Raw genomic sequence first — 14,081 nt, 5'->3', positions numbered from 1 at the left:
AATTAGTATTGTGTTTTTATTTTGGTGTAGGTGCCGAACAATCCCTAGAGGCTACATAGCTCCGCCTCTGAGTGTAGGGGCGGATTAAAGGGGGCTCCACCAACCCAGCAACTAGCCTAATGCCTAAGGACCCTCTTAAGCTCTCCTAGCAAATTTTTGACATGATCAAGAAGAGAGAAGAAAACAGAAAGATGAAGAGGAAAAAAAAGAAAGATAACATGGACAAACCTCTCTATTTTTCTACGCTGCATCCGCCACTAAAATGTTCAAGGCGGTGTCCAACTCTGGGTGTGTTTAAATCTTTTTGGCGTAAATTTTTGGAAGAGAATCTTACTATTTCGGAGCACTAAATAAAATTTATTTATAAAGCTTTTTTCACGGATGAGTTGTAAATCGCGAGACGAATCTAATGAGCCTAATTAATCCATGATGAATTCATAATTAGCGGATGGTTACTGTAGCATCACTGTTGCAAAATCATCGATTAAATAGACTCATTAGATTCATCTCGCGATTTACAACACATTCGTGCAAAAAGATTTGCAAATTGATTTTATTTAATACTCCATATATGTGTCCAAATATTGGTTGTGATGTCTAAACAAAACCTCTATCTAAAATCCCCAAGGAAAAGTACAGGAGGAGATGCTGCTATTGTTCAGGACTCCAGGTAGCGTTTTTTTCTTTCAAAACTTTTTGGGTCAAGCGTATCTTAGTCCTCGGACATACGGATGGCATCACGCATACGTGGCCGTTTGATTTCTTTGGGTAGTATATATATGGAAAAGAAAATATAATCACTTCAATTCGCTTTAACCACCGCAAGCCCGCCCAATGAGCAGCACGACCTTCCTCTTCAAATTCTTTTTCTTTTTCCGCAAATGGCATACAAAGAAATCCCAAAAATTGGCCAGCTATTTTAAATTTCATTCCCATATTGCCCTCGGGGCGACCAGCAAACTGCTTTGTCCACAACTCTCGAGTCCACTGCCATCTGTGCTCCCTGTTCCTTCCTGTTCCTTCTGCTTCACCACCACCACCACCACTTGCAGCTTTGCCTTGCCTCCTCCTCCTCTTCTCTTCTTCCCTTTTCATCCCTTCCTCCCTGGATTCGGGCGACAAGGTCGAGAAAAGCTAGAGGAGAGAGACGGCCAAAGCAAAGCAGCCAGCGCGAGCTGTTGGCGAGGGAGAGAGCAACAGAATAGAGAGATAAAATAAAAGAGCTCCAAAAGGAGAGAGAGTGAGAGCGCGCGCACAAACAAGAACCTCACCTAGCTTTCTCTCTCCTCCACCCCCTCCCTTTTCTCTCACCTGCGCACAAGCATTCCGTTCGCTCTCCCCCTTGTCGTCCTCCCTTCCTCTGCCACCCCCATGTCCTAGCTCCCAGCTCCCATTGTATCTACCACCTCAGTACTCCTACTTGGCTACAAGTAGTAGGCCTTTGGTACTGGCGAATTCCAGCTCCTGCGTCCTACACTCCTAGAGGCTAAGGACTAAGGTGGCGGGGAGGGCGGCGGCAGCTGCACTGCCGGCGGGGGGAGATTCTCGGGTTGTTCTGTTCTGTGAGCTCCCACTGGTTGCAGGGTTGGTGATTCCGCCGCCGGAAAAAAAATCCAATCTTGGCGCGGCTCGTGGCGGCCGGCCGGCTGGTTGGTTGGGCCTTGTCCGTTGGCTAATTTGGTCAGATATCCGAGGATCCCCCGCCTCTGCTGAGGATTGGATCCTGATTCAGGTCTCCTGCTACAAGGATCACGGCTTGGGGGCGGCGGCGGCGGGGTGACAGACCCCTCTTGCTGCCTGCGGCCTGCAGAGCAGGAGCTATGACACAATGACAGAGGAGAGCGCCAAGAAGAGCAAGGTAGTTCAATGGTTTTTTTTTCTTGATCGGATAGATCGCTTTCCGTCTTGTTGTATTTTTCTCAGGTTGTGGGTGTTCTTTCCATTTCGTGATCTGCTGCTCATTTTTCCCTCTTCCTTTTTCATGTGTGTAGCTTTCATGGTCCAAGTCTCTCGTGAGGAAGTGGTTCAACATCCGGCCCAAGGCGCAGGACTTCCATGCTGATTCTGACGGCGGCCAGGGTATGATTAATGCGTCGTTTTGGCTGTTCGGACATGAGTAATGGCCGCCCATTCCTTGTTAGGATCGATTTGTTTGTCTCTGCATTTTTTTTGGATTATGAGAGCATCTCCAAGAGCTTTTCCATAATCTACTCTCTAAATTATCATTTGAAGAGTCATTTGAGTGAAAATCGTTTTCCATATCTTTGTGTTTTCCACCAGCTCTTTGGATGTTCATTTGAAGAGCCTGTTGGTGACTAATTTTTCATCAAAATCTCTATTTCTATAAATTAGAGAACATATAAAGAGTCTCTCGGAGATGCTCTGAGAGTCCCATCCCAGTCCCCAAAATGGCATGCATCCTTCAGACCTTCACCTTTGCCGCTGGTGTTTGGTTTGGTGAAATAACTTGCCTGACCCAAGGAAGTCCATTGCTTGAGGTTGGGGTTATCCTAACACCCTGCTGTGTTTTGTAGTTATCCACATTAGATTCCCAGTGTTGATTCAAGGGTAGATGAGCAACCAAGTGGGATGTCCCTGTCAAACACATCTTCCCTAGTTCCTACTTAGATAGTATCTGCTAGTGCATTCCAGTTTCCAGTATCGATCTAGTTATGCACAAGCCCTGTAGAGACCCCAACCAACCAACAGTCTTTTTGCCACAAATCCTACAGAAAAATTTGGCTGATATTAGCTGGAGTGACTCATCTAACCGTGTGTTCCTCATATCTATACCATTCTTTTTTCCTGTGCATGTGTCAACTTTTTCTAGCTGAATCAGATAGAGATTTTATCAAAGATCACATGCAAAGCAAGCACCTTTTGCTTTGTGTTTGGTTCCTTGGGTTCTTTTGTGCTCAACTGCCCACTTGATCCATTCTAGGAAGGGATGGAGGTGGTGGATCATGGAGGCCCAGCTGCTCCGCCCGCGAAGCAAGTGCAAGCATGGCCAAGAAAAGCAGAACTGGTATGTGGTGGAATGAACCATCTGTACCATACGTCCACACCCCTCTCTCTGTTCCCGCAGCACCAGAGATGCAGCTTTCGCTCCCCACCATGGCTGCTGGCTGCTCTTCAGTTCCACTTTGTTAAGCTACTTTCAATCTTTGTTCTGCATCAGCTCCTTTTCTTCTGCCATGTTAAATGATTGTGCTCGCATGTTGTTCCTTGTGGGTTTGTAGACGGGTCATCGTCCAAGCAGAGTGCTGAACGCTCTCGCCGAGGCAAGAATAATTTCGATATAGCATGCCTGACTGAAGTTCAAGATTACAGGTGCCATTGATTCACCATGCGTGTTTATCTTCTAGGGCCATCATGACCGTTTTATAATTTAAAAAAAATCAGTTTAGTAAACTGGACAGAAAATTCTGTCCTTTAATCATTGTCCATATTGCTGTTAGGTAGTTCATGCAATTTGACTGCACAACAATATGCTACAGGTAATCTGATTCATCATTCGGCCCATTTGCATGTAGGATCTTTGCGGCAACGTGGAATGTCGGTGGTAAGTCACCACCAAGGGGGCTGAATTTAGATGAATGGCTTCATACTTCTCCTCCTGCTGATATTTATGTACTAGGGTATGTTCCAGGTGGCCTTTCCTGTCGATTTCTCTCTTGATTCAGACTGTGGTCATTTTGGGCCTTTCAGTTAATTTGATCTTTCAATCTTTGGTAGGTTTCAGGAGATTGTCCCCTTGAATGCTGGAAACGTTCTTGGAACTGAAGATAACCTTCCAGCCAAGAAATGGGTGTCCCTTATCAGGCAGACACTGAACAAAAATCCGGGAGCTAATGGTTGTGGTGGCTATCATACCCCTTCACCGGTCCTGGATCCAGTTGTAGAACTAGATGCTGATTTTGAGGGGTCGGCGAGAAGGCAGAAGAATTTTCCTTTCTTCCACCGGCGCTCATTCCACAACCTCAGCCGTAGTTTAAGAATGGATGGGGACTACATGTTCCCGCAACCAAGACTGGATCGCAGGTTTAGCGTTTGCGATCCAGTCAACTTGGGAGGTAGACCTAGTGATTTTGATGGAAATTTGCAATGCCCTGGATTGCCTGACGAGGAAAACATATGTATGGAAGTGAGTGATGCTGCACAATTTTCGCCGTTCCCGCATAGTTACACTGCATCTGCACCTTCTGAACAAAATGATGAGCAATCAAGCAGCGCAAGGTACTGTGAATGCTTAATAAGGCATTTAATTTGTACCACACATTTATGCTTCTTAAGTTTATGGGAACTAACTCATTGAATATGCATGTGGTTCTTCAGGTATTGTTTGGTTGCCAGCAAACAAATGGTTGGCATATTTCTCACGGTTTGGGTACGCAATGAAATAAGAGATGATGTGAGAAACTTGAAAGTTTCTTGTGTCGGCAGAGGATTGATGGGTTATCTTGGAAATAAGGTAGCATATAGTGAATAAACATGCAGATATCCCTCACTAAAACCTTTTGATCTTTGTCAATATCATAAATTTCGTGTCGTAAGGTTCTCTCTTTTATTGCAGGGTTCAATTTCAATAAGCATGTCTTTGCACCAGACAAGCTTCTGCTTCATCTGTTGTCATTTGACCTCAGGGGAAAAGGAAGGCGATGAACTGCACAGGAATTCCGATGTTCTGGAAATTTTAAAGAAGACCAGGTTCCCACGGGTTCGTGGTGCCGGTGATATTAAGTCACCTGAAACAATTCTTGAGCATGAGTAAGGCTTTATTTGCCCATTCAGCAGATATGCATAGAAACCAGTGCAGACTTGTTTTTAACTGTTTATGCACCTATTTTACAAATTGCAGTCGTATTATTTGGCTTGGGGATTTGAATTATAGGATTGCCCTGTCGTACTGTTCGGCAAAAGCTCTTGTGGAAATGCATAACTGGAAGCAATTATTGGAGAAAGATCAGGTAATTTGTTATCCTCTTTCAATAATATCATTTCACTTTTACTGCAAATGGGTGTTCAATTATAGAGGTTCTAAAATATACTTTAGCAATTGATAAAATTGGAACGGGGATCTGTTTCACAATAAAGGGCTTGAAAATGAATTCTAAGTTGTTATCCCTTCTATTTGCCCCCTTAATCTTTTTGGTATTATGAAGGCTGTGACAAAGTTTACCTCTTTGAAACAGCTCCGCATGCAGCAAAGGTATGGACGAGTTTTCCAGGGTTGGAAAGAAGGGAGGATCTATTTTCCTCCCACATACAAATATTCATTCAACTCAGATCGGTACGCCGGAGAGGGCATGCACCCCAAAGAAAAGAGGAGAACACCAGCATGGTAGTTTTCTTTAGCTAATATAACATGATAGGACATATATTTTTCTGTGTTTCTTTTTCTGAAGACCTTATCCCGTATAACTTGCTTATGAACAGGTGTGATCGCATTCTCTGGTATGGTAACGGCCTCAATCAGCTGTCTTATGTTCGTGGAGAGTCTCGTTTCTCCGACCACAGGCCGGTGTACAGTATTTTCTTGGCAGAGGTTGACATTGTACACCAGAGGAGAAGAAACATGGGCTATTTCAGTTCTAGAATCGAGGTGGAAGAGCTCTTGCCACATTCTCAGAGATACAGAGAAATAAAATTTTACTGAGTTGACTTATAGCATGATGTAAGGTAAGCTAACTTCTCTTGGCCACTGAAAAGTTCCTAATGATACTAACACCTTGCACTTTTGTCCAGGTTGCATTGAGGCTTAGAAATGCATATCTGTACCTCGTTGACTTTGCATTAATTAAGTTTCCCCCACCTTTGGCAAAGGTTGACTTGTATTTGTATTTCTCTGTTTATTTACTTGTCTTGTGCTTCATGCAGGTTAGGAGGCTGGTCAAATGTTCTATATGTAGGGTTCCAGATTCAGCTCACTAGATGATCAGATGTGAGTATGTTTAAATAATTTACCTTTGACGATCTGTTTGCCAACTTGAGACATGCTTAGCATCAAAGATATGGCTATAAATCATTATGGACTAAAAACTAATTTTCTCATTATTTGGCGTTCTTGATGACAGATATTGAAGAAAGAATGTGCAAATACTAACATAAAGGTACAGTTTCTCAACCATGTGACAACATCATCTTTTATTCAGTGAAACCCGATTTAGTGAAATATGTTGTTTTTTAACGCAAAAAGGGGCTAATGATGTTTTAGTTGTGTTGTTGCAGGACGTTGGGCAATTTTGCTGCTTGCCACTAGAAGATGACGCCTGTGTTGTTGGAATTGAATCAAGCCCATGTCACTAACTATACAGTCCATCCAACTTTAGGCTCTTAGTTCCTCCTAGCAAAATATTTGGTTCAACTTGTTCCGTCCTCTTCTTTTTTTTTTTGGGTCAGACCTTGTAGTGCCAACAAACACCAAATGTTACTGACTTCCCTTCTTTTTTTTGTTATTTTGAGGGTAGAAACTTTGTAAAACTCACAAGTGTATCCCATGCAAGCTGTGGAATTGTTTTAAAGCAATGATACCGGAAATTAGCTTTAGGATATAATAATTGTCCCTAAGCCTGAGGGAGGAATGATGGGGTGTGGGAGAGGCTTTGCATGGCCACAAATAATCATGTGGATGCCTTTTCTGTTGTGCTTGAGAGCAGTCTAGCGAGGCATGCATTTGCTGCACTCATTGATGTGTCTGTGTGTGGCAGAAGGATTGGCTTGGTGCCCTCCATGATGCTTCTCCAATCCATGAAGTTTTTTTTTTTTTGAAGAGAAATCCATGAAGGCTTGCTAGTTTGCTGTGTGCAATGCTTCTTGAAAGGCCTTGGTCCATACCATCTGAATCTCATGTGTATTGTATGCATGTACTGTGGTTCTTGAATCTAGTGTGACAGTGAGCTTAAGCTCCTGTTGATGTCCATGTCTAAATCATGGAGATAATGACACACCTCTGTATTGTGTAGCTGAGTGACAGTGGGGCCAATTTGCATGGTCTCTGCTGCTGTTACGGGAACGGCATGCCGTGCAGCTCCCACTGTACCCTTTTGACTTGACAGAAAACTTGTGGAATTAGCTTGAGTTTGCTGCTGCCTCCCCAACCATTCCAAATTCAGGTTCAGATAAGCTGCGGCTCGGACGCTCGCTGATCCTCCCTCCCCAACGGTTCCAAATTCAGGTTCAGGAGCTAAGAGTGGAAATTTACCTTGAGTTTTAACGCCTTGCTGATCATACCAGTGTTGTTTTGCATTGATCATCTGCTCTGCACGTGAAGCCTCCTAGTTTAATGTGGAGTCAATCTCTGACTAGAAAATGCTATCCCTCGGGCTGGCCGCAGCGGTGTACTCCACACCGTCCGCGACGTTGCTTTCAGTACAAGATAGAGAAAATTTGCTGCAGCGGCGCTCTCTATCACCTGCGCTATTTTCCCGTTTGGCTCCGCGCGCTCTATGTCTGGCGCGATACCGCACGCTCTGTATCCTTTCCACGCAGCAGGGCGCGGGCTCCCTTCCTCCTCCCGGCGCCCCTGCTCCCGCCGGCCCGCAGCTCCGCCTCGCGTCGCAGCGCCCTGGCCGCCCCGCCGCGGAGCAGGGGCGTGCGCTGGCCGGCCCCGCCAAGCCTGACCGCGCACCTGCCTCCCGAATCCGCCGTGAGGCCCGCCGCCGTGGCCCAAGAGTGAAGCGTCCCCTCATAAGAGAAGACTTAAATGTGATACAAAGCACCAGTCCCAGGAGGCTGATGCCACATTTATTACATCAGATGGTTCAAAACCGTACAAACCTTGGAGGACACTCGATACAGATGATAATAATAATTAACCAAGCTACGACGTAACACCAGACCGCGAACCACATGGAGTCTACCACGGGCTCTGAGTACTGCGACAGCGGAGGCATCTCAACAGGGCCGGTTCCACAGGCAAGGTTGGGTGTAGGACGATAACCCTACTCGACGTCGTCTGGTACGAAGTCTGGGTCTTCTTCTGTAAAAAGCAAGAGTGGGGTGAGTACAAACGTACTCAGCAAGTCCAACCACACCCACGGAGGGGGTTATAGCAGAATAATATGCATAGGTAAATCAAAGATAAGGTTACGGTTTAATTTGCAGAAAAACGATATTTTATGCAGGGGTTTATTTTACGGAAAACCTTTTAGAAATTAGTTTTTGCAGTAACACAGAGTTCAGGTTTTAAAACTGCTACCAGACTCCCCGTCCGTCGTAGCACACGGCACAACTGCCGGACACAATTCCAAAACAACTCACACCAGCCCAACCCAAAGAAACACTAGTTATGTGACCACACCGTAACTCGCCCAATACCGTGGGCACGGACTATTCGAATAGATTCTTAACTCTGCAGAGGTGTGCAACTTTACCCACAAGTAGGATACCACAACTCGAACACCGTCGTGTCGGTGTAGATCCCAACATAGCCATTACCCACCATAGCTAAGCCTGACTAGCCATCACGGGATGCACCAAGGGGTCATTGACCGTTCACTTAGGTATAACCGGGCATAAGTCACTCGGGGCTTATCCCTTTTCCTTAGTTACCCGTTGCTCTCAGCTCTCCTGATGGCTACCACACCAACTAGTGGGATTTATGCTACGTCGTTGCCCATTCAACGGTCGAGTGGTTTGCACGATAATGGAGTTAGGTGAGATGACACACCAACTCGGTCCTTAGACACGACAAGATGGATATCTCCCTTCTTTGTCCTGTCACACAAGCATAAGCACACCAATCGGCAATTCACACAGAAATGCCGTCCATCCCGTCCATACTCATCTTTCAAAAATCCACATTTTATCCCTTCCCACACACACACATTTCCTTTATAAAATAAGTCGTATTACGAGTAAAGTCCTAAGCGTTCTAATATTGATTAATGTCCAAGCAAAATCAGACATTAATCTAGGTAGTCAAGGAATGGTCATCACAAATCAAGGGGTGGCTATCCAACCATGTTTTCATGCAAGCAAAAACTTATGCAGTTTTATAAAGCAGGCCATTGGGTTGTATTTATAAAAACTAGGGCAGAAACATGCATCAAAGGATGGGATTGAACTTGCCGTCTTCGTAGCCTTCGGGGAAGTCCTGTCCTTCGGGCTCGGGGTCGCGGAACTGGTCCTCGTTCTCCTGCTCACAGTACGGCTCATTGATGGGTTCTCCTTCGTTCACTCCGTGGTATACAGTGCACCAAACAATCACACAATCAAAACACAGAAAGCAAAGATTTGTCGTCGAGCTCGAAATGGGGACACATAAAATATAGGGCATGGAGTGATATATTTGGGTGTGCTTCTAATGGCATGGTCAAAACTATATTAAGAGATATGTGGTAAAGTTTTGGGTAGATCCGAGGTTGTTAGGCGCATAAAATGATAGGTCAAAGGAGTGTTTAGGCCCTAAACAGGGGTCCAGGGACCTAATTGTAATTAAGTTTATGAAGGCAGGGGCTTGGTTTGCATTTTAGAAGTTTCTTGGGTTAATCTAAAAGAGTCAGGGTTTTATTTGTAATTAAGTTTATATGGTGGGGGGTTTGTTTTGGGAATATAACAAAGGGGGGGGGGTTTAATTGTAAAAGGGCTTAAAAGGATGGGGTTTCTTTATTGATTAGAGGAAAGGGGAGGGGGTTTTGGGCTAAATGGCCCCTTTCTTCCTCCTCCCTCTACGCTGGAAAACAGGGGAAGGAGGCCGGCGCTCGTCGGAGCTCGCGGGCCCGCGGCCTGGGGGCACGGCGGCAGCCCGGAGTAGGGGGAAAAGGAGGCGGGTGCCGTGGGAGGTCGATCCCTCCCGTTAATTTGGGAGATGGTGGCTTGTAGGAGGTGGTTCGACGGCGGCGGGTGGCGGCCAACCCTGGTCAGTGTGGCGGCGGCACCGCAAGGCACGACGGCGGCCCGGATCCGGGGGAAAAAGAAGATGGGGAGCTCGGGAATCCCAGTGCCTACCTCGGCTCGAGCTGCGGTGCTGCGGGATGGGGGCTCCGCGGTGGCCTGTGCTCGCAGCAGCGGCAATGGCGGGAGTGGTGCTAGGAGGTCAGAGGGGGTGGCTGTGGAGCTCGGGGCTGGGGATGTGGGGCGGAGGAGCGGCGCCGGGGCCTTTTATAGGCGCGAGAGGAGGTGGAGATTCGGCGGGACGCGGGCGGAGGCCGGCGACCGAGTTAATGGCAGTGGGGGCGGCGAGGCGACGCGACGGCACGGCGCTGAGCAGCACTGGTGGGGCGTCAACGGCGACAGCGAGCGGGGCGCGTGCGAGGGGCAGGATGGGACGCGTCGGGCGGCGGTCGACCGGCGCAGGCGAGCTTCGTACGGGCGTCAACGGCGGCGGTGTGCGCGCGGCAGGCGGCGGTGTGCGGCGTCAACGGTGGCGGTGTGCGCGGGCAGGCGGCTTGGTACGGCTGTGCGGCGGCCGGCGTCGCGGTCCGGGGCTCCGCGGCACGGCGCGTGCGCACGGCCCAGGTCGGCTCGGCGCGGCGCGACGCGTTCGGGCGCGTGTGCGCGCGCACGGGCGGGCCGGGGCGGCGCGTGCGAGCTGGGCAAATGGGGGGAAACGCGCGCGCGAGAGCGGGGCAGGGCAGGCCGGGAAGCGGCGCTCGGGCGGCCGGGCTGAGAGGGGAGGGGGAGGGGCCCCAGGCCAGGCGGAGCGGAGCAGGCCGAGTGGGCGGTGCTCAGGAGCGGGCAGAGCAGGGGCCGAGCGCGCGGGTAGAAGAAAGGAGAGAGAGGGAGAGGGAAGGAGAGGGAAAAGAAAAGAGAAAAAGAAAATGGGAAAAAGAAAAGAAAGAGAGAAAAAGAAAAAGAAAAAGAAGGGGAGAGGGAAATGGAGAGAGAGGAAGGGCGGGATTCGCGCCGACGCGATGCGGCCCCGACCTGCCACGCGCGACGGTCGCGTGCGCTCGGCGGGATTCGCGGCGTGGTCCACGGCCGGTCGGCCACGCGCGCGTCGCGCGGAGAGGAGGATGGGACAACGGGTGTTCGGGACAGAGAAATGATCTCGGGATTTGGGGTTTAGGGTTTTAGAAGGATCTCGAGCTCAACGACGAAACACAACTTTAGCGCATGATTTATTTTAGTAAATTCTCGGGATGTTACAAAGAGCCTGCAAGGGAGGAGGTCGAGGAGGCTCGGGGTGCCGCGGCTGTCGCGCGAGCCGGAGCTCCGGCGGGGCCAGATCTGCTGCGGCCGGCGAGGGAGGCCGGGTAGGAGAGCCGCCGCCGACATGGCGAGACAGGAGAAGGGAGGAGAGGGAGGGACCTCCGCCTCGGCTCGCCCTGCTCCACCCCGCAGTGAGCGCCGCTCGTCGCCGGCGCCCCTGCCTCCCGCACTGCTCCCCAGCTCTGCTTGCGGCGAGGGAGGGAGCAGGAATGAGGGGAGGGGAGCTCCGCCGCCACCTCCCCTCGCTCTGCTTCGCGGAGTCGCCTCCGCCGCCCCGCTGCCCGCCGCCGCCACGGGCCGACCTGCCCGCGCGCACAGGGACGTGGCGAGGACGCGCGGCAGGGGGGCCGCGGCGAGGCCTCGCGCGGAGGGAAGAGGGAGGTGGAGTTCCGCCGCCGCCTCCCCTCGCCCTGCGACCCCGCAGCGCGCGGATCCGGCCGGCGGGGCAGAGGGGCGCGGCGAGTCCCCGCGCGGAAGGGGAGCAAGCTCGAGCCGGAGGCATGGGGAAGGAGGTGGCCGGCCCGCCGCCCCGCGCTCAGTGGAGGATGTGTGCGGTGGCGGACGCGACGGCCGGCACTATCGCGTTCCCCCCGGCGAGCGACTGCGCCTGACGAGCAAGATGCGTGGCGGACGCGACGGCCGGCACTATCGCGTCCACCCCCCCCCCCCCCGCGAGCGACTGCGCCTGACGAGCAAGATGCGTGCCGCCGAGGGAGCCGGGGAGAAAAAAAAGAAAAGGAAAAGAAAATGAGATGTTGGTGGAGATGGTTGAATAAAATATGTGATAGTTGGGATAGAGTAGAGATATAGAGAGTGAACGAGCGCAGCGAAACTGAATATAGAGAGGAGAATCTCGATTACCAGGCAGGAATATTCCTTTTGAAGAGTGAATTTAGAGAGTGATGAGTGCGAAGAGCCTCACTCGAGTGAAATCTCAACTCTCCTCACTCACTCGATTTTTGATCCTTGGATTAAAATCCAATAGCTCTCCTTCATCTTCTACCTCCCACCGCCACCCTTCTCCTCACCAGCCTTCCAGTGCCGGCCACCACCCGCCGCCACCCCTCCGGTGCGCGTGGGCTAGGGCCGCGCCAGAGCTCCGACGCAGTCCTAGCCTGCCCGCGCCAGCCGCCGCACTGGCCCCTCCTGCTGCCACCTCCTGTCGCCGTTGCCTCCACCCCAGAACCGCCCGACTGCCTTCCTCGGCCTCGCCGCCCCCGCGCCCACCACCACTGTCGGTCGCCCTGCCGCCGCCGCCTAAGGCCGACTGTGAGCACCGCCCCTCTCCTAGCAACCTGAAACCCTAACCTCGTTGGAATTGGAGAAGAAAGAGAGGATTTGGAGCTAAAAAAATCGAATGAAGAGAGCCTCCAAATCACTCGGGTGAGGTGCTTTCCTCAAAAAAAAATGCTGAGTCAACCAGGGGCTGCTCGTGCATGTGAACTTGTAGATGTGGCCTGCCTCAGCTTGCCTTCCCGGTAAGAGGTAAAAGTCGTAATCTGGAGCTAGGATTGTTTACTGTGAATAGTCAGATTACGACTTTAATTTCCCTAGCAGGTTTCCAAGGGAATCTCCTGTGCTGGGTCGATGCCGTTCTGCCCCGAGCAGCAACAGGCCGGCCGGCCTTGCCTCTCCGGCGGAAAAAGCAAAAGCAGGAGGAAGGAGACGCTCGCTGCTGTTCCGGACGACGGCGATGGTGACCAAACCCAACAGTGCGGTGCAAGTAGGAGTAAAAGATAAAGCAGGTAAAGTCAATGGCCGGTTTGCGTTCAGAAAAAAAAAAGCCAATGGCCGGTGGACGAAAGGGGGAGAGAGCAACAGCCTTGGTCACGGTCACGGCCACATGAATTCCAGCCACAAGTACTCCACCGAGCAAAGCATCTGTAGCCACCGACAGTTTCTTGGCACTTGGCTAGTTGGCTTTTGTATCCTCTCTTTTCTCGTCCGTACATGGTCTCTCTGGCAGCTTGCTTTGTTTTGTTTTAGGGTCCTACAGACACTAGTACCTTCTTGTTACAAATTTCCGTTTGTGATCACTGATCTCAGATCAATCGATACGGTCAATGTGCGTTCGTTGCGTCGGTGTTGCAAACAGACAGGCACCATTGCGGGAAGTTCAGAACCTTGTCTAGCCTCTTCGGCTTGTGGGACTTGCTGGTTGCTGGGCGGTGGATGCAGGAGGGATAGGATGATAGGAAGGACTCTGGAGCACGGGAAGGCAGGGCGAGCTCTGCAAAGCCTGCAGCTGCCACAACGAGGGGCAGCCGGGCATGGGGCCATGGGCAGATCGTCGAAGCTCTCAGGGCAGTGGGCTGAAGCTGAACTGAACTGAACTCATGTTCATTCTTTTATTGGATGAACTCCGTGCTCGAGATGTGGAGATGAACAGGGGGGTTGAATACCATACTGTTTAGTGCAGTGTGTGCTCCGCTCGAAAACAAGGACGCTGAAGGAACTGAATGGAGAAAAGCAAAGCAATGATGGATGGCAAAAAATTTGGGTTGAATACCATACTGTTTAGTGCAGTGTGTGCTCCGCTCGAAAACAAGGACGCTGAAGGAACTGAATGGAGAAAAGCAAAGCAATGATGGATGGCAAAAAAATTTTAAAAAAGGACAGTGATGCGGTGAGCGTGGATCGAACACGCGACCTTCAGATCTTCAGTCTGACGCTCTCCCAACTGAGCTATCCCCACTTGATGCTAATTTTCAGTTATCTAAATAGACAATAGCTGGTCCACGGCAAGGACATGTGGCTGGTGCCTCGGTCACCTCGCGTGGGTGTTCGGCCAAGCAGTCCGCACCGCACGGCCTGCGACTGCGAGCGCGGTGGATGATGGATTCATGCATGCCGTGGCCGTCGTCTCGTCTGCCGCTGCCCGTGGGTCAGACAGCCAGTTGCGCGTGCACCAACGCCCAGTCCGCCGCTGC

General features: G+C 50.5%; 1 protein-coding gene and 1 non-coding gene across 3 annotated transcripts; one reads left to right on the top strand and one right to left on the bottom strand.

Annotated features, from left to right (window-relative positions):
- The first annotated feature begins 1,054 nt into the window (after window positions 1-1,054).
- On the top strand, window positions 1,055-6,775 carry LOC120659465 (type I inositol polyphosphate 5-phosphatase 4-like). 2 transcript variants are annotated; one of them, XM_039937620.1, is made up of 14 exons: window positions 1,055-1,858; window positions 1,992-2,079; window positions 2,942-3,025; window positions 3,240-3,330; window positions 3,519-3,638; window positions 3,736-4,236; window positions 4,336-4,471; window positions 4,574-4,767; window positions 4,859-4,967; window positions 5,193-5,341; window positions 5,437-5,679; window positions 5,878-5,941; window positions 6,075-6,110; window positions 6,229-6,775. In XM_039937620.1, the coding sequence occupies exons 1-11, from the start codon at window positions 1,829-1,831 to the stop codon at window positions 5,654-5,656; spliced, it is 1,722 nt and encodes a 573-aa protein (XP_039793554.1). In that variant the 5' UTR covers window positions 1,055-1,828; the 3' UTR covers window positions 5,657-5,679; window positions 5,878-5,941; window positions 6,075-6,110; window positions 6,229-6,775. The 2 variants fall into 2 exon arrangements, with proteins under 2 accessions (XP_039793554.1, XP_039793555.1); XM_039937621.1 differs by having other exon boundaries at window positions 1,057-1,858; window positions 3,534-3,638.
- A 6,998-nt stretch (window positions 6,776-13,773) lies between these two features.
- Window positions 13,774-13,846, bottom strand: TRNAF-GAA. Its single transcript has one exon. It is a non-coding gene; the product is annotated as a tRNA-Phe (tRNA).
- Between the last annotated feature and the right edge of the window lie 235 nt (window positions 13,847-14,081).

Source organism: Panicum virgatum, chromosome 2N, assembly GCF_016808335.1.
Source record: "Panicum virgatum strain AP13 chromosome 2N, P.virgatum_v5, whole genome shotgun sequence".
Classification (NCBI taxonomy): domain Eukaryota; kingdom Viridiplantae; phylum Streptophyta; class Magnoliopsida; order Poales; family Poaceae; genus Panicum; species Panicum virgatum.
Note: the sequence above shows the minus strand (reverse complement) of the source record. Positions and strands in the feature narration are given on the sequence as shown.